The 27180-nt window shown below is 28.1% G+C and overlaps 1 protein-coding gene across 2 annotated transcripts in view; it reads right to left on the reverse strand.

The window, feature by feature from the left end:
• Positions 1-2200: 2200 nt before the first annotated feature.
• LOC111031020 overlaps positions 2201-27180 on the reverse strand; it is a 73793-nt gene continuing 48813 nt past the window's right edge. For both annotated transcript variants that reach the window (XR_002604158.1, XM_022310798.1), the window contains 2 exons: positions 6994-7161; positions 2201-4166 (listed from right to left, as the gene is read on the reverse strand). Coding sequence is in view for 1 of the 2 variants with exons in the window: in XM_022310798.1 (XP_022166490.1) it covers positions 4021-4166; positions 6994-7161 (314 nt within the window). In the remaining variant the exon portion in view is untranslated. The remainder of the gene's footprint in view (positions 4167-6993; positions 7162-27180) is intronic.

Here is a 27180-nt window from a genome sequence, read left to right on the forward strand (position 1 = left end):
AAAACTCTACACAGAATACAAAATATATCAAAATAGAATATTATTTTTAACACATGCCCGGTCGTTGGAAGTATTTCCATTGATTATGAAAGCTTGTATATTTATAACCAATGGTACCTACCTTATGTATTGTATGGGTAATTATAAAACCGTGGAATAATATAATATACATTAATTATTGTTATGCATGCATTTAATAATATAATAAATATACATATGATAAAAATGTTGCATTTTTTGAATAGTTAAAAGACTCAAAAGAAATTGTAAGTTTTAATTTACCTTATTGAACGAACAACTACCTATAATATAATAGTATTACTTTTTTTAGAGTTTCTAGATAAATATGTTGTTTAGTTTACGTTTTAAATATCATTTCCAGAGTGATTGCCAAGAATTTCCAATACTAATTTTTAATATTTAATATAACCTATGGCCGTATTCTGAGCGTTGCACTCGTCTGGTGCATTTTGAAAATCAAAATTTTTTTTCACAGTTAGTGAATTTGCACTTTCAAAGTCATAACTATAAATTGTTCTATAGCCTGGCACTATAATATTGAAAAAGCAGATAAGTGGATGTCTCTCTGCTGTGCACATTAATTGTCTAGGATTTCGCTGTAATAGATAGTATTACATTTTATTTCAATGATATTATATCATTGCATATGAAAAAGGATTCTGAGAGGAGACGTAATGTCAGTCTCGGATATTTTATTTTGATATTACTTTTTATTTATACTGTAGTTGGTATGTTGAATTAATATTTTTCATATTATTATTCTAAAATTATCCGTGATGCTGGAAAAATATTATATTCACTTACTTGAAACTGGTTTATCTTTTAACCGAATTACAACAAAGTTATTAGAATCTTTATTCTTTGTGTTAATTTGTAATTCCGTCTAAATTTGAACTTAAAATAACTATAAAATAAACATGTCTATGTATTTTTTTATATTTTCGAACCGATATTGTAACAATGTACCAGGAGCCTTGTATTTTTTATATTTTTTTTTTGCGATAGAGGTAGTTTCTTTAATCGAGGCCACGTAACACGACGTTTCGGAGTATGATTTTACCTCATCCGCCCGAGTAACCAATAGCAACCATTTATATATAACAAAATCGGATGGGTGGTCGGGTATTTTGTGACAAACCTTTTTCTTATAATATAAAGACACTTGTTTCTCAACCAACAGTAAGGTACGTAATGCACAAAAAGGTAGATTTTCAATGCCTTGTGCACTCTTAGAGAAGAAGTGTAGTTTAAATAGTATTGTAGTATAATAAAAATCTTAAATTTTGATCAATATGTATGTGCTTACCAGACAGATGTCACAATATTATTATATTGTGATAACCTTATAAAAGTCTGAGCATATGATTTTAACTAAAAATAATAATTAAAGCCTCTCTGAGTTCTGACCGTCTGAAATAGTCTACATTTAGAAATTCTGCTGTGAGAATAAATATATTAGTATAATATCGATATACAGCAGTAGCAGTATACGTAAATAGATTATATTTTTCATCGTTGTCGCTATTTGAATAATAAACATTGTTACCGATGAAAATGTCTCATGGTTTTGTCGTTGTTTGTCATTAATATTGTTTTTCCAGGCGCAATATTATTTGCGTCTTTCGAGTTTATACTGTGACAATATTATGTTAAACCAACCGTTTTGCTCCAAGTCAACTAGCGTTCAAAAATATTACATACCATCTCCTTGGTTGTCGTTGTGTGTAATAATACAATGAATCGTATACTTCACGCAGAACTCATTAAACAGTCACATTGACTGTAGCATTTTTTTGATTTAATATTTCTGATATAATTGGTACAGTAATTTTTTTTCGTATAGAATGGCGTCAGGGAAAACCTATTAGTTATCTAAGCTCCGTTGTTTGCTCACTTTGTGTTGAATAAATAAAAAACAGACTGCTACAGCTAGGTTCATTATAATATAATTTATTACAACAAAATATTATTATAGAAGACAATATTTTAATTTCCACTGTAAACTACTACAATATTTTGATATACTATAATAGTATATGTTTATGTCTATTACATACACTAATATAATATAGAATATATCGTTTCGCAGATTACACAATTAAATAATTTAAAAAATATGACTTTAATATTAATTGGTCTTAGTATATATATATGTCATAGTTACATAAACACATAATACATATTACATTCACATGTTGCTGTATAAAGTATATAAACTATTGCGTACCTACGATACATTTTATGCTTGGATGCGTTTTTCACTCTTATCATAATATACTAGTAAGTACATTGTATTTTATAAATTAAACTAATTTTTTTAAAGCATTTTTTTTATTTTTCAATTTTTTTAAAGAGATTTTGGAATTACCTATTGAAAGAAACTTCGAAGAAACTTTTAAAATATGCTTTGATTTTGCGATTTACAACTTACATTAAGATCTGGATAAACATAAAGTATTATCGGTGGATTGGTACATGTATATTGTACACATTTAATATAATTCACTTGCGTGGATATAAAATATGTAGCAAACAGGCAATAATTATAATATATAATAATTTAATTTAATATTATTATGATTTAGAATTTGATTACATGGAGATAATAGTATAACATTGATTCGCTTACATTTCTACGTCGATTGAATGACATGAATTTTTTTTGTTACCTAATGCTATTAATATACTATTGTAATACATTTATAAATCGTTTTTGGCGATGCGAAAACATATTATTATTATTGTTACATAAATATATTAAATACAATCACGTGGAGTAACGCCACAGGAGTTTCAGGATTTCAATAAGTAAAATATAATAATCGTTAATTGAATAATGTGAATTATTAGGCATAAATAAAAATGAAATCAATCATCACAGCAGTAATGGTGACAATTTTTTACAGTAAAATATTTTATTATTAATTGGTCTATTGTAATCGTCAAAACTTTCACGCAACGACGACGACGACCGTATCGTGGTAGTCTGAAATTATAATGATTTTTCGGCGACTCGATTTTCGTTTTCTGCATACATATTATTATAACATAATCCAAAAAGAAACTCATGACATACAATATTATTATAATAATCCCAGCCAGCGTCTTCACTCGTCGCAGTATGCAATTTACAACTATATGCCAATATTACATAGTAGGTACAATAGATATATTTCATTAATTAGGTTCTATGGAAAGAACGAAGATACATATAAAATCACTTTAACTGTCATTATATTAAATTTGTGTCTTATGATTCGTGTGACGTTTTCGGGTGAATATATAATAATATAATATGTAAAATAAATATCAGGTACTATATCGACGTGACAACGAGTACCAAATATATTATTATATTTCAGTGTTTTGTAAAATGTATACCTGTACATTATTATACGCACCAAATGACGAACGCATAATGGCGTGTCTGCCGTAGAACGTCTGAGGATCTCCGTGTGAACGAGGGGAGTAGGTGACGAGTTGAGACTTGTACTTGCATTTAAGACAGTTCTCTTGGGGTTAATCAGTCACCACGTATAACTATACGCATGACGTGATTTAATCTGACGTTATGACTGTGAGACGGAGTTGTTTTGGAATGGGGGGGGGGGGGAGAGAAATCGACGGTATAAGTTGAGTATGCCAATTTATGACATGAGGGCACTGGAGGGGGGACGTTCAGACACGTATCGGGTGATCGCCAGAAGTAAGGGACGACAAAAAATACAGTTGTTCCTACACGGACACACATTCAATACATGACTACGATATTAAAAATAAAATTAATAATAACAATATAGAAATAATTATAATATTGACAATAATAACATATACTACAACTTCTACTACTAATAATAATAAAGTTATGACAACGAGAGTGGGGTAGTTTAAATTACATAAACGTTGTGAACGCAGTCCGAGCAACGAACTCGTATTTAGGTGGTCGTTGTAGGTATGATTAGGTATGTGTATGATGAATGTGTTTTCACATTTTCCGTGTTAAGTGCGTACGCTTATCTCCTGTCTCTTCTTGCACCGTTGCCGAGCCAAATAGCACAGAGCTATCGTTATAAGTATGACGATGGCTATGCTCATGCCAATGCTGATCCATATGACTTCCTCGTTGAAACCACCGGACGCGTGCCCTGCAAAAAACACCGTCAAACATAATACCTCAATAATTATGTGGGTAAATTACATACGATACGGCGTACAGACTTCGAAAGGATCTGTCCCCCACCTCTGTTTTGGAACAGAAAATTAGGCTTTTATCTAATTCGCATCTGATAATACCAGCTATCCACGAATATACCCACCTAAAAGCTAAAACCGCATATTCTAAGACACCATAATTGGGATTTATAATTGTTTTTTTCGAGAACGAGTGTACTAAAGATTGGTTAAACTATATAACAGAAAGTAATAAAAAGTAAAGTTAACTCGTCAAAAATAATTATGTGAAAATAAAGATTTAACGACAAAAACGAACGATAAGATTTTTATGTAATTTAACATTATTATTCATTTATGTGGCGATACAGACTTCTTTTTTTCAATCGAAAATAACCCTGTTTTATCATAAATTGTTAAGGAGGTGATTTTTTATTGTTGAGAATTTTGGATTATATACGTAGGTATATTTAGTTTCTAAGTTATTAACGCCTTGATGGCAGTATATGCTATACCATTCATGACTTTTAAAGTTTTAAGTTCTGCCCGACTTCTATACCAATGGAATCCTAATCATTTCAACATTGGAACTTTCAAACTGTCCTAAAAGGGGCTGTTTAGTTGGCGATGCTATAGCCATGCCCATCAAATACATACAAGTTACAACTTACTTTAACTAGAGTTATTAATATACATTTCTTAAAATTGTCCTAGTATACAGAGTAGAGTTTTAATATTAAATGAAACATTTAATTTATGTAAAAAATAAATCTTAAATCAAAAAGAAAAATTAATATCTGGTTAAATTGGTGAGGACTTGGAGTGAGATATTTTTAAAAGTGTGTTTATTCGTTTATTGTATGAAACAAAGATAATCATCCACCATAGAATTTAAGCATATATTAAAAATCTGATTCAAAATTGGTAGTTAAAAGGATTGTTCTCATTTGAAAAATAAAGCATGTATCACCACGGTGTACTTAAATGGTAAAAGCAAATCTAAGTACAAGGTTATTGGAAAATAAAGTATTTAACTTTTAAAGTTTACATACAAATTTTAAAAATCAGAGTTCAAATAGATGCATTATTAAAGAATAAAGGGAGCTAGTGTGCTTGGTGTATCGCCTTGTGGCCTGCGTATACGTGATATTTGATTTTAATTCTTTATGATGGTGTTTGAACGAATAATAAAACATCTGTAACGAAGGATAGTTGAGAAAATTGCCTCGGGATTGTTAGCGTTTTTCATACACTCTTATTATATAATTCATAATGTTATACGTTGTGCGTAGGAGATAGATTTAACGAGTAGATTCAATCAAAAACTCCAAACGGAAGGCCAATACAGCAACTATAACCAACTGTTCATTTTCTTTTGTTTTAACAAAAATACATTTCTTAGTAGGTATCTCTTTTTCGGAAATTAAAACTTTTATTAACAATCAAGGCTATTGAAATAAAATTATATACAGAGTTTCATTCCACGTATAATTGTCCATCAATCATAATACATTTTTCCAATTGAGATGGTATAGTACAATTAATAAAAAATATATCAACTATCTACCCAAAACATATTTTTCAAGTGTACATCTACCTATTTCGACTATTCAAGCAAAATATGACAAAATATGTTTTAAATACGTCCTTGCAGCTCTCTCAGTTCAATATGTTTTTCAGAATATTCTATCAGTAGGCTAATATAAATAAATCATAAAAAAAAATTCCCATACAAATATAGTAATCACTTTATTACAAATTACAATATAATATAAAAAACAATCAATAAAATATAAAAAACATACGAACTAAACAGTCGTAAGTTGCATTGATGCCTATTGTTTTTATTGACTTCAGAATGTTGGTAACCTAGCCACTGCAATTGTATGAATATATTATTGTATTCAAATACCCATGACTCGATTTATATCCATAACCCAGTTTTTTGACATCGTCTTTAAATCCAAAAAATAATGCATACAAGATTATGAAGTATTTTAAATCTATTAACGAAATCAATTATTATTAGTTAGAGTTAAATCAAAATAATCAAATAATGACAAAAACAAAAAAACATTTAAAAAAAATCATTTATTCAACAATTCACAGTAAAATAGGTTGATTCCCTACATTTGAAAAAATAAATGTATATCGCCAGTCTACGGAATGAAAAGTAAAATAAGTATTCTAAACAATTTAATTAATTGAAAATAATATGTATCTTAAGTGTAATTAAAAGTTACAAAAATCTGAACTTGAATAGTAAATTTCATTATTTAAAAACTGGTACCATGCTTGGGGCTTGTTGCTTAATTTAATTAAATCCAAAATTATAGTTAAACATATTATAATACAATATAAATATAAATAGTTATAAATTTGTTAATAAAATAATTTTCGTAATATTTCATTCATACTCAAACATAATCCTAAAATGGTAATAAAATATTTCATAAAATCGAGAAAAATATTTGATATAATATATATGTGCCCCGTAATGTTGGTAATAAAATAATAACATTATAGTAACTAACGAACATGGGTTTCTACAACAATTTATTAAATAATTAAGGAACACGGTGTATGGATTTTGCTGCCTCGTAACTCATGAGGATATCACCAACAGCATAATATCACTGTACAATTAAAAAACAACAACCTGTGGCTCTATTTACTGCGAAAATTCCATAAACCAATACTTAAAGCTAATATTATTTTATAGTTGCCCAATAGTAATTAAATAATGTAACACAACGGCGAGCGGTATATTCACAGGGCATAATATATCAGTATAATATTTACCGTCGCTAGATCCACCCGAATTGTGTACGCCGACACCTTTGCCGGCCACTCTTCCTCCGACCGGCATTATCGATTGCCCGAGGACGACCGCTGGAGCGTAACTTTTGAAAATCCCTACTGCGACCTTCCCCAGCCGCCGCCGCCACCGCCGAATGATTAATCCGTTATCTGAGGAAGAAATTATAACGATAATGAATAATTATAATAATAATAATAATAACAATTATGATCGTGAATGTTAATAACATTAAAAAAATATGTATAATATAATATGAAAACGGTTTATAATTAATTATTTTGTATTTTAGTATAATATTATGTATATTCCAAGCACCGTCGATTCATTTTCCATAACCGGAAATGAATCTGTGCTAATATAATATACCGTATTCGACGTATTAATAATAATATAGTAATGATATAATGTGTACTATATTATTTTATGTTAGTATGTGCACGTCCCGGGTCACATCTTTTTCAAACTTTACTATAAGTAGTTATATTATATTCAATACGCTTTTGCTCACACGAGGTCATGGGGATTTTGTACTGTAATATCCAATCGACTTTTGACTTATATACTATAAGAAAATATTGAATCTTGGCTTTGAAAATGTGTCAGTATTATAATAATATCATGTATTCGTTTAATAATAAATTGTATTATATTTTTCAGATTATAATACTCCCCTTTAGCTACTACTCTACTTTTAGGATGTGACCTCTTTCAGTGATGTGCTCTAATACAGTTTAAGACATTAATACCACTGTGATATATTATAAGCACCGAAGTTAGGTCAATTTGTACTTAGTAGTGATTGGATCCGAGGAGTAAGAACTAGAAAACACCTTAAAAATCGAAGAGTAGTGATATTATATTATGATACAAATAGGCTGAAAAAAAAGTGAAAGTAGCAAACGTATTGCTTGAAGACCGGTGATGTAAAATAATCGATGATAAATTATATGATTTGTCTAAAGAATAGAGAATACAAAAATTAGAAGTAAAAATATAAAACAAAACCTATAAACTATTTTAAAAATGTTAAAAATTAATTTTTTGGTTATATTTTTACTATAACTGGTTGAGTTAGTTATAATAAATAATAAAACAATCATATTATAGTGTTTTTTTAATAGATTCAAAATAATAATTTTGTTTATCAAAGTAAATGGTAAATAGAAAAAAAAAATAAGTCATTATAATATGAAATTTTATATATCATTTTTAAGCCATCATAGCTAACACTAGAAAATAATAATAAAAAAAAATAAAAATGAAAATATAAATAATAGAACCCATGAATAAAAGAACATATTACCTATATTACCTTATAATTTAAACATTTGCCTAACTTAAGAAATAGTGATGCCAAACATTTACTAATAAACCATGTAAAAATATTGCTTTAATAATTTGCTCGTTGGAGTATGTTATACTTTAGTTTCAGAAAAAAAAATCCATAAAAATCTAATAATAGTTAAACAATAGTGAACATAAAAACGATGAATTTCAAACCCAATTAAAATTTAATTGTATTTCTATTTTAAGACTTCAAAACGTAATATGTGTTTTAAAAAGAAATTTAATAAACTATAAAACGAAAAAAAACTAAAGATTAATTCAATGAGAATACCTAAAATACTTATTAAAAGAAAATTATTAGTACATCGATTATTTTCTGGCATAATGAGATCAGTTTGGGTTTCGAAAAACATTTAATTTTATTTAAGCTATTTGAATTTATTATTATTTAGTCAATACATTTCGATATTTTCTGTGCATTTTATTTTGTAATTTACAATTTTTTTTTTCTAAATCTTGAAATATATTAATTGTTCTCATAGCTTGGAAAAAAATAATCAACTATAGTTGGTCATCATTAAATATTATTTTAGACAAATGTTTAAATAAATATAGGTAATACATGCCTTTTTTAATGCATTCAATTTTCAAATTAAAATTTCTTATTTTTTTGCACAACAATAATTTATGTTATTAACAAATTGTTGTTTATCCATTTCTTCTTAAACTGTTAATAAAATCAGTAATTGTATACTATTGTCTAATATACTATGCTTGTCGTGTACTTACTATACATTTATTTTAATATAATAAAGTAAACGCACTTCAATAATTGGTTCATGATAGTAACGAGTAGAAACGTACTAGTATAATAAATATAATTATTAATCTATGTAAGGACAATAACATTATTCGCATGCACCATAATGGCATGGCAATGGTAGTTATAATTGGGTTCACGATTATGAAAATATATTTTTTATTATTGCTTAATGCTTATGCACATTAGATAGACAGAAAGAGGACGTGTCGGTGGACTCTCATGGTATGATTATGGGCTGTTCTTGAAAAAATCTTTTAAATTTATTCTCTTGTCGTGTGTGGTAGTGCACTATCTGTAGGATGTTGCGTGAAGTATGTCCATCACTGGCAATTCGTGTATACCAACGACCAGAGAGCGCTTTTTACACTGTCATTTAGTGTTTTATTTTTATACCACATTTTTATTCCCCATTATTATTCTATACGAGGATAAAAATCTTAAAAATATTATACCGTATTATTAATATACTACTATTAAGTATTGGTATATTAATAATACATTTTCATCATTTCATCATGGGCACTTTTACTAGTTATACTCAATCACTACAATTTTGCAATAGCGTTCCCAGTGGACATCCCTTGGGGGTTTGAATACTAAATTTATTAAAGGAGGCAAAGTTGTATGCGTGTAATTTTTATAATTTGCTCATCGAGGTAAAAATTGTCTTGAGCCTTTGGAAAATCTATTATTGATACCCATCATCGCCAGTATTTAAATAAAAATGTTGCAATTTAGTTCGTTTTTTACAGAGAGCTTAAGTGCATATCGCACGTGGTAAGTTTCCGATTAATCACAATGAATGAGTTATCACACTGCAGCAACTATTTTTGTTTTAGTGTATACAAAGTGTGTAGTCCTAAATAATTAAAGGATTTGAGAAATCTCTATTTGGTTAATATTTATCATTATAATGATATGAACTAGTTTACCTGTAAATCACTCCACCTATCTGTATAGTACGATCTCGATGTACAAACTGTGTAGGTAGTTTTAGTTTTTATTAAAAAAATAAAATAAATAAACTGGGGCACTGCGCGGGTAATTAAATATTTGGATATTATAGATATCAGTAAAATATATTAAACAATAACCAAACACTCCCTACACCGATTACAAAATATATTCTAAGATTATTTTTAATACAAAACAGGTAGAAAATTACCTTTCTATGCGTTGTGTTGATAGTAAAATTGTAGACATTTCGTGTTTGAACGAAAACCGAAACTATATCTCAGTATCTCATATATACATATAGAAACACGTCTATAAGTCTATATTATATAATAATACATCAGTAATACTGATTCAGTATGGCTTATAATATATTCTCTACGTCACTAATTGTCTAACAGGGACTCTATTATACATATATATGCACAGTGCACACGTATAATATAATACCTATACAAACTACTGTTCACGATGTATAATTAATTCCTCGAGGCTTAAACTGAGCTAATGGATTTTCCGTTGGCTTTTTGTCATGTATACGTGAAATTGCATAAAACACCTTTGGCGCGTGGAGAATTTCAATTAACACTATTATTATATTATTATACCAAAATCATCACAGAAAGAAAAAATATCGGACAATCAATACATATTAGATGAAATAATATTGTTATTAGTTAACTTTAAAAACAATTTTTGAATACATAGAAACAAAATTATTATTCAGATCCAATACATAAATTGAAAACCATTTTGCTAAGACTGCATTTATTCAGATTTGATAGATCTATATTTGATATCTGATTTTTCTATATACCCTTCCAGAAACTAAAATAGCCTGTATGTGTCGGGTGCATGTATTTAAATTTTATTATTGATGAATCAAAATTATTGTGCTCGTAATATTTTTAAACTCTTATTTGTTAAACCTTTTTTCAAATCCCTATGTACACGCTAGACGGTTAAATGTATACATTAATACAATTATTTTTTAATTAATAGTTTATTTTAATAACACGTGATTTAGTTTGTTCGTATAAGTTTACCGTTGAGTTTTTGTAATTGTCCAACAAGTTATGAAAACATGCATTAAAATAGTAAATAGTTGTAGGAATGAACACTATTCCAATAACATTAATTAAAAACAATCAATGTATATTATAGTTGTATTCTGAAGACATTTTTTTTATTTTTCATTATTTTTGAAATGTATAAGTATATATTGCACTTTGTATTTTTCTCAGAAGCTTAATGCGCATTTCGTATTTTCAGTAGGTACCTACCCAAGTTTGACTTATTTTGTATTATGTATTTTGCCCATCCCCGAATAGTTGAATTATTTTGTCCTCGAGACGAAATTTTTACGTATGTATTATACGCACATAATACCCGACTATTGAATAGGTCCATCTCGTTAGGTTAGGTTAACCTAACCTAACCATCCCTGCAAAGGAGTTCGATATTATAAATATTATGTACCCTACGTCGTTTCACTTCAAGGCAATCCCGAGAAACATTATATACTTACTAGAAACTAAATAAATCTTGTAAATCTATACACACCCCACGTGACCGAGTTTCAAGTAGCATATAATGGAAGATATATGGGAATATCAGAATATGATCAATTCGCGGGCTGCGATATTATATTTAACCGACCGGAAGGCGACGGCCCAGAGAAAATGCCAAAAACACAAAATCACTTATATTCTCAAATGATCTATTTAGATTGAACGACCACTATTAAATTCACCCAGATGGTCAGTATATAGTATAATGTACATATTGGGTAAACAGTATCACGTTCCGACAACGTTCTCTCGTATCGAGTGGCTACATAAATATTGAATGTTCTGTAAGTCTTAAACGTCTCAATATAGCCTGCAAAGCTGGGTTCCGGTTACGTGTAGATTATCCACGGTACCAATAAAATATATACAGAGGACCACGACAACAATTATTTATAATCCTGTATTAGCATGATCACGGTATAATTTTATGTACCCAAGTTTGAGACACTCACAATATACAGTGGACTATAAATAGTGTCGAGCTCGGCTTTTATGAAATGATGCGTGGATAGGCATTTTTTTTTTTACTATTCTCAGACCGCGTTTATGCGTTACCTATGCAGAAGTAAAATTGCAATAACCTTACATTGCTTTATCGTAATATATTTTATATGACAAAAATAAGCCAAAGAGGGATATCGTTTCCTCGCGCAGAGCAAGCCCCTGAAACTAACCGTTGATCTGCAAGGTATAATAACATAGCAAGCAGGTCCTACCTATATGAAATAGTAGAGTGTTAAAAAAATATTCTATTTTGCGAAGCACACATTCCCAAGGGTTATAATATTGTAGTGGGTTTAAATACGTTGGCCCGATGAAACGAACCGTATAATATATTTTGTCGGTTGGACGGGTAGAGGACAGAGGAACCTGTGTGTACTTCGTCGAATACACATAATATGGCATGTACGATATGCACCTATATACAACCTAACCTAACCTATATACAATTATAACTGACGTATTTCACATTTTTCGTTTCAAGGGGAGCCCACGAGCAAACTGATGCTGCTGCAGGTGACTGCTGTATATAGTTGTTACACAAGCGTGGAACCGCCTGATCCTTTTATCCGTTTGTTTGTTTGTTTGGACGGTGTTTTTTTCGTAAGTTCAGCAGCTCATCCATCGTAAAAATCACGCTTAACACAGTGAGCGTTGTTCACAACACTTTTGAATATTATACGATATGAATATATAAACCCACGCATGTATACATAAATAATGTGTCGGGGTTCATAAAAACGACGGGATCGAGAAAATTGCAGAGCACCCATAGAAAATACTGTCTCTCAGTAAATAATATAATGATATATAAAGTAGAGGGACGTCCGGATAAACAACGAATTGCTGAAGGATTTATACCCTCACAACAAGTAGATGTGAAGTAGTACCTATCCAATTGAATTCGTTTCCCGGGGTAACTAAGAAAAAAATATATAAATACTAAATAGTCGAGTAGGTACCTATATATTTATACGTTATATATTATAATTTATTGCACAATTTTTCAACAAACCGACGGGGAGAATTATTTTCATCGCCTCGAATTTTGAGTAATAGCCGACAGGTATTGGGATTCCACTGTGGGTTGAGTAGTTATATACGTATATAATAAATATTTAAAAAAAAATACGTTCTATGGTCAATGGTGGAGTAGAAGATCCTGTATCGCGTCGGTGGTTTGAACTCCCTTTTAATATTATGCTGTTTCCGTGGAATGCAATATTTGTGAAAAATATGTTGTATCCGCACGTGATGCCATTTTTTTTTTATTATTCTCTCAATATAATACCAAATCTCCGGTCAGAACTGCTCTACCACTATAATGTTTGACTACACAATATTTTTTATAATTTAATCCCTTCGGCTAAGCTTCAGTGGTAATCCAGTAGTGTAATGCACCGTTTGTAGCCAGTTTATAGGTACCACAATAATTGGGAGGGTTGTAAGATGTCTTGCAATTTAAATTAAAAAGAACTGATGGGCTATGGCCGTACGCTGGATTAACTACGTTTTTGTTAAAGTGTCAATGACATATTATTATGCTTGGTACTGTGGATAAGATATAGTCTAATATCTTTGATGAAAAAATCGATGGCGACGGTTGAGATATGAGTGTAATATTCTTGTGTCTTGTGAGATATTTTGGAATTATTGTCCATGCAAACAGTCAACCATATTTAAAAAAGAAAAAACACACAATACTCAATACTTGTGAATGGTGTAAAAATAATGTATTCTTACTATGTGACCACTTTGGCTATACATACGGCGATAATGTTTTATGTACCTACATTATTTATATATATAAAAACACATGTAGTACACAGAAGGGTTCGTTTATATAATACAGAGAACCGATAAATTAACAATGTAACTTATTGTCAACGACGGGGTTCTAATATATATATATATATATATATTAGTATTATAGGTAGGTATAGCCGGTATAGGTATACATAACGAATTATTGATTTCTCGGTCTCGTTATTTATCGCTTTCCGCAGTTTTTGTCACTATTTAAGTTTTTGTCCGTCACCCACACACCCCTGTGAGCTGTGACCCTGTCCATCGCCCACTTTTACGGTTAAATAATCGCACCGGAAAAAAGGTTCTCCGCCTTAAATTCGTCGTGGTACGCCGGATATCGATGTCTGACAGAATTTCTATTGTATTTTCATTCAGACGACTTGCTTTTTTTCCATCTCGGTAGTCGTTATATCATAAAAAAGGCATCGGATCTTATTACCACACAATATTTATTCGTCCAGCAACCATGAAACCATCCTAACTATAATATATATTCTGACCACGTCGAGGTAAATGTGTGGCAATTCAAGCGCAGTTATTTTATACGTGTAAAATACAACCTTACATAATATTAATTAACTAGAATTTTACCGAGACATCAAAAAACAATTTTTGAAAATCGTTTTTCAACACATAATGATATTTTGTATTGGTAATGCAATTTTTTCAAACGAAGGATTTTTCTACATTTAAAAGTTATTAAATAAAAAAAAAAATAATAATAAAAGTAATAAGTAATAATAATAATAAATTTATTTTGAATTCGTTAAAAATGGTGTAGGTACGATATTAACTGTGTTTACATGTACATAAAACACAATTATTTTATTCAATTTTTAAATTTGCGTCAATACATTTCAAAAAACATATTATACCATATCTAGTAGGTATATTTTCCAAAAGTGAGGGATGATAGGTACTTACAATTTAATTATACGGAGAACATTCAAATATTTGTAAAATCAACAAATGGTGATAAATAAGCTCATGATATGGTTTTATTTTTTAATCGTTAACGGGTAGTACAATATTGTTCTATTATTGCAATACGGTTAACCATTTTTGAAATGATCGTTGTCTCTTTTCTCATTTTTTATGACGTAGTTTTATCTCAAGTTTAAGTATTCAGCTGCGGTATGGCCGTATGTATCAGTTTAGTGTGTGTGTGTGTGTGTGTGTGTGTGTGTGTGTGTGTGTGTGTATGTGTTGTAAATTAGGATGTCTGGTTATGACCGTAGCGATCTAGAAGCTATTATGATACAACATCTCTAACTTTGTAAAACTTATAATTTAATTATTGTTGGTCGAAAATATAGTGTGACGTGTATATAAACGCTGTAACTTACCACTTGAACAAATGAATTATTAAGTTTATAGGTGCATCAAATACGTACATTTTCCATTTTATGTTTATGACGATCGTCATAATAATAATATACTATAATTTGTTCTATGACATTTTAAATTAAATTTACTAGGACGCTATATTAAATTCTTAGAATGCCAAAATCACATACAATACAATTCAATGCTATAATAAATTTATAATGATGAACGATGAACATATGTATATATATTCTCAAAATATACACTAATGTCTAATAGTGAAGAACTGAAATGTGCACAGTACCTATATAAAATATCATCTTGATAAATATTAGACATGTAAGTATTAATAACCCAGTATGGAGACATATAAGTACCTATAATAATAGTGTGGTTTATATAAGGTGGTAACCATATTTTCTTCATGGATTACCAATGTCGTGGTATTTACGGCACTGATATCAAATACAATGAATGTAAATTAATTAGAGTATTTTTATGCAATTTAATATTAAAAGTTATAATATGTCAAATGCTGTGGTTCTGATGGTTGCTAAAAAAAACCTGTTACGTTTAATTTATTTTACAAAACACTATAATTTATGACTGTTATATATATACGACATACGTATAATAATACATGAATAAATACAAAAAAGTGTTACATTTTTATGATTAGCTAAAAGACCCAAAAGCAATTAAATGTTTTAATTTTTCGTATTTGATTATAACACAAGTAGGGCTTGATGGAAAATTCTAATTTTGTTCAGTACACATTTTAAAAACCATATGCAAGTTGATATCTAAGAATTCCCAATAAGAATATTTAATGCATAATAATATAGCCTATGGCATTATTATGCATCATTTCTAGGTAAATTAATGAAAATCACAATAGACTCGTAGTTTGTCACTGATTGATTATTGAGTTCATTGGTATACGTGAAAACACGAAAGGCTTTTAAAGTTTTAAAGTATTTTGTTGGAACAATGACAATAATAGCACCTATAATAAATTATATAGTCAATCTGATGTTTACAATCATTATATCCTAATCAATGTACTGGTATAATAGTACAATACTGATATGTTTGTAGTAAAATAAATTCAATATCTTTCTATTATGTTAAGTTAAAAGAGTCTACCAAAGAAAAATACTCGAATAGCACCTAAGAGGCCTTATCTGATTGTATCTATAAAATAATAAAACATAAATTGAAAAATTGAAAAATTAGGGTAACATATTTGAAATAATTGAATAAAAAATATCACACATAGAATTGAATTTCTATCAATAGTTTGTAACTTATAAAGTACTTCTTAGTTCTTCTATAAGTTGTTGCGAAGAAAATTTTCATAGAATAAGATAAAAATACAAAACAAATAATTGTATACTTTACTTTGAGTTAAAGTATAAAATGTATAAAGTTTGTAACAATTTTCTATTTGAAAACAATTGTTGGTGTAGATAATAACAAAATGCCAATAAACCTATAAATGAGTCATCAATCAACTCAATAAATTATTTAGGTTATAATATTGTTGTTATCAAAGGGCAAGAAATATTAAATTGAATTACAATAATTCATTAGTATTAAGTATTTTGTTCATACTAATAATTTTTTGTCGATTTATGTTTCAATATGAAATATACAAATAGTATAAACTTTGTTGTTTATTTTACCAAAATTCTTCTTATTGTGTGACTTGAACAATAATTCTTTAATATTTATTTATTTATTTCAGCCAAATCGATTACAATTAAATAATTACAATAAATTACAATATTCATAAAGCTGACACATATGCCAACTGAGCAATAAGCTCGTGTATGGTGATATGGAGTTCATGAAAATTATAATTCGTTTTATAGTATAACACTTATACTTATTTAATTAAAACTACGGTTTAATTAATTAAATATAAAATAGTTAATACATATTTTAGGAACAAAATTTATATCAGCGTCACATTATGGATACGATACAATGCTAAGACATATTGACTATCTATAATTTTATTAATATACACACTCTTCAAGTTCACCAACTATTTTATTGATTGCCTTTTTTATTTGATTTTTATTAATTAAATCATTGGCATTATTGGATTGACTTTCACATAAACTGTTTATAGGTCACTTTACTTCGTTATTTAAATTGTTGAATATAGTTTTCCTTATGTAATTGGGAGAGTTTCTTGAACTTGTTAATAATGTATATGAAGATCTAATGTATTTTCAATTTATAAACAGATAATGTATGTAAATATAATATACTTATACAATAATAAATACAATAATGTTACAATAACGTTCGATTAAATAAACAAATTTATCAATACCTAGCCGTATGATGTTACGACACATTTAAATCACAGCTCAGCCATTAGACGACAGTGATATCGTATTTTGTTTGTAATTGTTTGCTCTTTGAATCATTGCAGCGTTACATTAGAGAGAAGCAAATATTGAAATATGTCGAACGACGCTCACAAACCGTTGGATTTATTTCATAATTCATAGTAATTCTCCAGAGACAGAAGGGACAAAAAAAGTTTTTTTTATAAAGTTCTAACATTTTGCTTGAAGATGCCCATGATACCAACATTCATAACAGTAATAAACGATATTTGCATTCGTGTTTTTGTTTTTAAAATCCCAACTGCCATATATTCCAAAGAACACCATTTGTCACTTTGTAGTTTATGCGTAACGTGTAGACAATACTTTGCATTTTTATATTTACTTTGCATGATTTGTGTAGTTGAACTTACACAACCAATACATCTTTCCAAATCTACTCTAACAAACAATAGTGATTGTCAGCGTATCGAGATGTTTATGTCTATATGCAATTTATTGAAATATTTCTACGATTTCCGAAGTACCTTCACAGGTTGATTCTTCCCTCAAGTCACCCAAGCCACTGCATTTCATTTAAAAAAAACATACATTATGCTGATTGTACTATTTTTTTAGTATAGATTATATAACTTATAGATTCAAAATAATATATTTTTACGATTCAAGTGTTGTAATCTAAGATATTTTATTTTGAAAAGTATTATGTATAGCTAATCTCGACTGATCATTACTCCTCTGTGTTTCAGATTCTCGTGCGAATAAAGGAATGCTTAATTATTTAAATATTTGGTGTTTGAGGGTAATTTGATCTCCCGAATATATTTAATTTTTCATGATTGTAACATCATCAAAATATCAATAGTTCATACAGGTGTAGTATGAATTATGAAATTATAATATTATGCTCAAGAGCAGTAAAATGCGAGTATAAATACATAATATTATTTAGACTTGGTATAAACATACTATATGTTAATGTTTGTAATAACTACACGCAGGTGCAGCCTTCTCGAAATCGGGTGAATAATATTACTGACCTACTTTGATATTTATAAGTCTCATCATTATCACATAAATGACATAATTATTAATTGTTAAATTATTGACATTCTTTATTCGCCCAACTACATTACGTTGTTGATTTGTTGTTAATTAATATTCTCATGTTACTTTTTTTTCTTTTGAAATTCGACAACCTACATCGAACCGTTTCACTAATTAATATCCTCCGTATTGTGATATTTAATACCTATAGCATTTTATTTTAACAATATGCTCATGTTTCTTTTGTCTTTCAATCTTTTTGTTAATTATTTAAATATTTTAAAAATAAATTTACATTTTATACATACCTGATTTGCATATTAAAAAAATGAAAATAAATTATATCTTGAACTTTAAAATAACAATTATATGTTTGTTTATAGTGTAATAATATGGTTGACAGACGCATTAGGTCAAATTGCATAATTATAATATATTATAAATTGGAAACCGTCTCAGCCTACCAAGACAGCCGTTTATATGACAAATAGTGAAAATATAAAATTATAAAAAAATATTACTAAAAAATATTTGAGTACAAATTAGATGTAGGTACTTTAAAATACTTATTCTTTCTAACATCAAATTTATTTTTAAACTTTAAACCATCTGAACGGAGTTTTTTGAAATGTTCTTGTTGTGCATTAGGTGATTGCATATATCGTTTTACACTGAGTAATATGGTTCATCTACAAAACTTACAAAGAAGTTCAGTTGAGTATAAGTCACATGAAATAGATATTATTTTGATTCTGAGAAAGGACATTAGAAATGTTTATTACCTATAAAGGTATTTTCAATTTTTCTATAGATGAAATAGTTATTTTAAAATAAGTATTTTATTTTAATAAATAGATCTACTATTTACTATTTACTTCGAAAAAGTATTTTAAATATTACGTCCAAGTATATTGTTCAATTATATTTTGAATACTTTTATTCATATATCCACTTTAGAAGCTGGATATGGTACAATATCAACATTACATATTATTGGTACCTGGTGAAATATTTAGGTTGGGGAGTCCCCAAAACTAAAAAAAAAAAAATAGGTAGCAACATAATTTTTTCAACATCATTTAATATCATATTTTTATAAATTAATTATTGTAATTTATATAAAGGGAAGTTACTCATTGAAAATTAAAATCTATTACCTTATATTAGTTTATAAAAAATATATACATATAAATTATAATTATGCAGCACTATTTGTATAGTGTATTTATGTTTTCAATATTGTTTGGACAAACCCTCAATAAAATCTCAAATACGCTTCTGTTTATAGGCACAACAAAATAAGAGTATAAAACGTTATTGCATGTTGGTTTTTATTGTTGGAGTAGTTGCTGTAGACGTTTTACTGTTTGAAACTGAAATAAAAAAAGATTTGAACATTTAATCTAATAATAAACATTTTGTCTATATTTGTGCAACCATTTGATTTTTTTCTCGATCAATAATATTATGACGTTTTGGCAACTGCATTGAATAATACAAACTTAGTCAATTTAAATTTCATATTTAATGTTTTTATAAATAATTTAAAATAATTGTTTTAAATTTATTTTTGGAAATAGCGAGTATTATTGCTGGCTTCTTTTAAGAAGTAATTCTACCGTCTAATTGATACATATTATTCTAAAATTGTATCTCTGTGGAATAGATTCTATACTTCTATAAAAAAAAAACTATTTTAAGAAAGATTTTTGATTAGTATAAACTCGATGCACTTATACGTATTATATACTATACATGAATATGAAAATATTAAAATAACTTCAAATAATATTTATTGATTATTCCAAATGTATTACTTTAATAATATTATAATTAAGAACAATAATAACCATCTTAAAACTCTTATATGAAACTAGTAACTACCATCAGTCCTAGCTGTTAATAATAATATAATAGAGTACTGAGTAGGGCATATTTAGTGAAGGGAAGAACTGTATTGAAAATATACATATATTCCACAACTGTATATGATTTACTTAGTATTATTGTATTTGTTTATACATATTGTGCTCTATTATATTACAATCTTATTTTTCATAAAAAAACCGATTTTACACAATGAGTTCATTAAATCCAATACCCCATGCAACCTAACCTAACCCCATGCTTTGATACTACGGTAACATAATCAGATTGAAAAAATGATATTTATTGAGGTATTTAAAAAATTAAAATACTAAACAAATTAATTCAACTAAAAATAAAAATTAACTTATAGAAGAAGGTGTTTGAAAAATATATAGTTGACTCAAAAGGTATAGAATCTAAAACGTAGTACTATACGATGACAACACCCGAGCACATAATAGCTAACTAAATTTTATTTTATTTTTCATAAATAAATAATTTTCAACAAATTATAACAATACAATTTTGTTATATCATACTTACGATTAGCTGAATAGGTGCCTACCTAATTTTTGAAGTTTAAAATAATATGCATAAAGAAATTATAACAAAAATGAATTAGAAATAATTATTTTTCTCATTTTGTTTCCGACCACTCAAATCTCGACTTATATGATTTTATAATATTGTGTTATATTATTTTCTATCGACCTCTATACTGCTCATTTTTATATAGCGCCGTATATTTTGTATACTTTAATTTAATATGTAAATGTGCGATCCAGACAATAAATCGTAGTCCTTTAACTATTTTAACTTTAAGTAACACAAGCTATGTACCAATGGACCGTTACTCGTTACACATACAGTGTTTACTAATACTATTATGATTGTTTTTGATAAGATATGACATTTATTTTGTCATCAGATATTTATCAATTTAAATAATTGCATCAAAAAATGCTAATGTTTAAATTTTTGGGGTGGTTTAATTTAACTTGTTCGATTTATTCAAATGTTCAAAAAATGATATAACATATTTTACTATCGTTTAAATTTTTATAGTGCACACATAATATAGTCAATTGTCATTACATTTTACATCTGTCATATTTTACACGAATGCTATTCACACTCAATATTCAGTATTTTTTCTTTTTTCTTCAGCACTCACGTTATATATAGATATCATCGTGTTATATTACACAACCTACCCATGATTGATTATTATTTTTTACTGCGATACGTAACGCGTTTGGGGACTCGTCATTTCCTACCTATACCTATACGTAAACAGGACACGTTTGTTTTCTTTAATAAATTCAGTTTGAAGAGAAAAAAACCTTTTGTAAAATATATAAAATTTTCACACCTAGGGATTTAACAGTATCCAATCTGCCGATCCTATATCACATCCAGAGCGATTCGTTGCTGTACACGTCTTCAACATTATATTATAATAACATTATGACAGTCCTCGACGTATCGGCTCAACAATATGTATGATAGGAACAATCTCTGATAGGTAACGAACATATTTTATTTTATTATATATTCAATTTTGAATAATTTCTCAAACATAGATTTCTAACTAATTAGAATAAAAAAAAATATTAAAGGGGAGGAGGGGAAGAGAAAAACAAAAGAAAAAAGAAAAAAAGGAGAAAAAAAGAAAAGAAAGAAAAAAGAAAGAAAATTCTCAATTAATAAAAAAAATAATACTTATAAAAAGCTTAAATTAGTAATAAATCTAAAATTAATTAAGGATATTCTTAATTAAATAAAATGCCTAAAATATTAAAAAATATAATACTAATAAAAAACTAGTTTATATAAAAATCTAAATTGAATAAAAAATATTCATAATTGGATTAAATGTCTAAATTAATAAAAAACGTGTATTAATAAATTAACTGAAATTAATAAAATATGTAATAATAAAAATTCATAATTCATAAAAATATAAATTAATAAAAAAAATCTAAAATGAATAATAAATATTCTTAATTTAAAATTTTAGTTGAATATAAATGTTTGATACCTGGTTTGAATGCGTAGGTGAATAAAGATGGACCATGAAAATTCTTAGTTCCTGAGTTTAAGTGGGGGGCTGAGGTGGAGTTGGCCCCCCAGGGAAAAAATTTGTTTTCTGGGGAAACCAAAACCATGCAAATTCTAAAAACTCCATATCAAATTCTAGCAAATAAATAGCAATTTTTCTAAAGTGGTTTGAAGTTCCTGGGGTTCCTGGGTTAAAGTGGGGGAGGGGGGGCAACTTCACGCACATAAATAATTATGGAAAAATGTTTCTATATTTTGAGATAACAATCCAATTTTGTGATGATGTAATCATATGCTTATAAACTTAAATATTATAAACAAGAAAATTCATGATTTTTGAGAATATGGTTTTGTTGTAATTTAAATTTTTTTATACATACTGACACTTGTGTATAATCAAACATTGTACTGTACTTATATAAATATAAAATATTGTATTTTTATTAAAGTAATAAAAAGTAGTACAAATTTTGAAGGATACCAAACTTTAAATAATTTTTATAAAAAGTAATAACTTAGTGTTAACAATAAGATCTCTTTGGAATGAGCAAGCTTTTAAATAACATAATGTTTAATATAATATTGTGCAGAAAATAAGGATTGCCATCAAAAAAATAATAGTTGAAAACTAAAATTTGATATCTAGGATTATTGGCGTCGAACGTTTTTCAAAACATATTAGGAAATAAAAACAATAGGGAAAAATTCAAAAATTGAGCAAAAAAAGCCAATCATAATATCATACAAAATTATGGTAATACAACGGTATCATAAAGCTGAAAATCAGGCATGGGGGTTTTAGTTTTCTTTGCGAGGATAATAACAGTTCCTGGACACGTATAGTAAAGGCACCGAACCGGGAAATGGAACATTCGTATGCGATAATAATATTGTCTCCGTCACAAACTGCACTTTGACAGGTCTGCCATATAACATACAAATATAATATGCAACTACTACATTATACATATATAGGTAAGTGCATATCATTATTGTGGTAAATTTATTGTTACAGTCTTCTATATATAGTTTTGATATCGTGCGAACTGCATCCGTTATTTGCTTTTCTCGAACGAATAGCATAATATAGATATTATCGGGGTTGGTGTTGCCCTGTTTGGAGACAGTTATTTTCTGACATTTTTCACCGATTTCGATTTTTTGCGACATGTTTGTTTCTATAGACCCAAATAGAAAACGATAAAAGAATACATTATCACGAGATGTGCATGATTTCGGTTTAATCGAACGCGACGACGACGCATCGTCTTCATAACAACACAGAGATTATTTTGTAAATGAAGTTTTTTCCGTCATTAAATAAATAATAAAAAAAAACACACACAACGCGATGTTTGATGAAAATGTCAACGACAATTTAATAAATTTCATACTACATGTACATGTATATACATAATATTTATGAAGTATTACATAAAAATGTGTATGTGCAATATCCGACAATTTTGTTTTTGTGTCTTTAAATTTGAAAGGCAAATAAAATAAAATTGCATTCTTGATTCTTACACTATACATAGTCGTGGTTGAACTCAAAAAAGTTTTGATTTTGCCGAAAAATAATTGGTACACATGTTTTATTTTTCTGTAAATTTTTTTTTGTAAACTATTAGGACAGTTGAGAAATTGATTTGATTTAACATGTACATGCAACCATAAAAATAAAGATAAAGGTTTGATTTGCTGAAACGTTTTATTATACACTAAAAAGTACATTTTATCAATATGCAATAAACATAAAAACGATCTTCTAAAAAATTGGTATTTGTTGTCTTATCGAAAGATAAAAATCCATTTCATACTTTTATAGAGTGGAATTTAATTTCATCTATATTATTTTCACTATAAAACATTATTTACCATACTTCCATCTTAACGCGGATTCACTCGATTTCATTTTAAATAATTTGATTTCAGAATCGATTGGATAATTGATTATAAGCAGAAATGTCGTCTGAGGGTCATTTCTAAGAATACTTTATATTATTTATTTATATTAGCTACTATAAGTAATTTATTTTTCTATTATAATATTACATTTTGTTGAAATATTTTATAAATGTTCAAGTCCCTAAGGTCAACTTTTTTTAAATTTAAACTTATACATTTTATAAAAATAATTGAGATTACCACTGTATTTTTGATATATTTTAATTGCAATACAAATAAAGTAAGAGGAACCTTGTGTTCATTTTTCAAGATTGTTTGCAAAGAAAAAAATTATTAACATAAACCGAAATAAAATAGTCAATCAAAAATAAAGCCAAAAATGTAAAAAAAAAATATTTAATATTTTTAAAGAAGAAAAAATAATGTCACGTTTAGAAAATGCTAACATAAATATTTTGTAAAAATTTCAAGTACTTATTTTTAAGCTACAAAATCGATTTTGGCTCAAACACGCATTGCTTAAATTTTCCTGTTATCAGTATTTTATATTTATTATTTTAAAAACCACTGCGCCAAAAGGTTATAATCGACACAAGAAAACACAGCACTGTTATATTAATACATTCATCGTAAAGTTATCTAAAATAGGTGCTTTACTGTTTTTATTTTAGTCGATGGTGTTCTTTTTATAAGAATATGTCCTTTGAGTTAAAAATGTATCATGGATTAGAATAACTCACGCATATCTACAAATGCGCTGCCAAAGCGACCTTTATTGTTTAATTAATACGTTTTATGATTTGTATTATAGGTTCTTACAAATTAAAGGGTTCATCGGGGGAGGACTGACACCGATATAATTTTGAAAATCGATTAGTTCAAATGAATTTTCATAATTAGCTGCAAATGTGGTTCTATTTTAACATATTTTGAAGTGTACACCATTAAAATGTTTATTATTGCTAGCTATACAAAAAACTTCAATCGTCACTAGCCTCAACATCGCGTATTGTTATTTCGAGGCGATACAATCTCTCTAGGGAAATACTCGACGTGTTGACTTTTGCTTTTGAAAATGGATCGTTTGTCACAGCCCACAGGGCTTTTTCCGCCGGGACACTCGAAACGAATAATTACATTTTTATCGACTCGTCCAAAACAGGAACGGTTACGGATGTTTTTACGAGGAAGCACAATAGCAGTTCTTCTTACTTTAATTGTCCAACGGCTTTTGCACATCTGACCTAGATGTGAAACATACATAAGACCGGCGGCGCGTTTGGGGGTGATTAATGGCTATGTACATAAGAGAGAAAAAACAACATTTGACATGTTTATATCGTCAAGTGCTTTTATAGAAATTGTGAGAAAAAAAATAAATGTTGAATAAAATGTTGATATATACATTGGTTACACTCATAAATACCGTCAATCAAAGAAATTATATTTAATGCTTGAAAACACATAATACCAGCGTTTTATAAAATACAGGTTCTCTAATACATTTATATTCTGAGTGGATTTTAATTATTTTTTTCTGACACTTTTTCTAGTAGAAAAATTGAATAGGTTTTCAATTTTGAGTGTGGTTTTTGATAAAATATTTCATACAATTGGTATTTTTTTCTGGGGGTGGTCAGAATTGAGGTCGAAAGTTAAAAAGTATTTTTTTTTTAATTATTGGGCAAAACAAAAAGAAATTAGTAAAAAATGGTAATTTTTTACTCGATCGATTTCGTTTTTTTTTTTTGGTGCTACTAAAAATCAAATAACCTTAAGGTATAGATAGGTATTAGATATTTTTGATTTTTTGACATTTGACATTTTGATTGTTTTTTACTTTTCTATACGTAAATGTTGATAAAAAGGTTTCCTAGATACTTAAAAAACTGTAACACTAGAGTCTATCATAAGTTCTATAATAATATTTAAAAAATATTAAGTTTACTTCACTAATTTGTCATCATTAAAATTATCAAATAAATTTGCAGTTAAAAATTCACGAAATACTTCATTATTTAAGTGAGGCTTAGCAATGTAATACAAAGTAGTAATTAATAGGTACTGAATCCAAAACGGTTTCAGCTATTTTATTGTAATTTAAAAGTATTATTCGTAGGTAGGTACTTGAAACTTTTAGCGTATTTAATCATGGTTTATACACACAATGGAATTTTCAAATGGAATGTCTTAGGCAAAAATTAATTCAACCTACAGTATTGCAAGAGAAATAAATTACTATAGTAGAAATTTAAATCAAAAACTAGTACTGCTATCACTGGGTGGCTTATTTTCTCACGTTTTTCATGTAAATAACTCATATCGCATGTTCTTATTTTGCCCCAGGGGCCAGTGAACAGACTGAATATTTATTTTAAAAAAAACCTATGACAGGTAGTAATATAAATATATAATAAAATATACTTAGTAATATAAGCTGACAGACTGCTATAAATCTGAAGCTTTTATTTTTGTACGAATTAATTTATTACTGGATTCGAATTTTACAAAATCATTACTGCGTGATTTACTCAATGACGAGGCACACTCGATACCTCATTTACACCAGAGCTGTTATCTAACCTACACTAACTCTTTTTTATTTTACGTTTAGGATATTATATATGTAATTGCTAATGCGTACAAATC

This window comes from Myzus persicae, unplaced genomic scaffold, assembly GCF_001856785.1.
Source record: "Myzus persicae strain clone G006 unplaced genomic scaffold, MPER_G0061.0, whole genome shotgun sequence".
NCBI lineage: Eukaryota > Metazoa > Arthropoda > Insecta > Hemiptera > Aphididae > Myzus > Myzus persicae.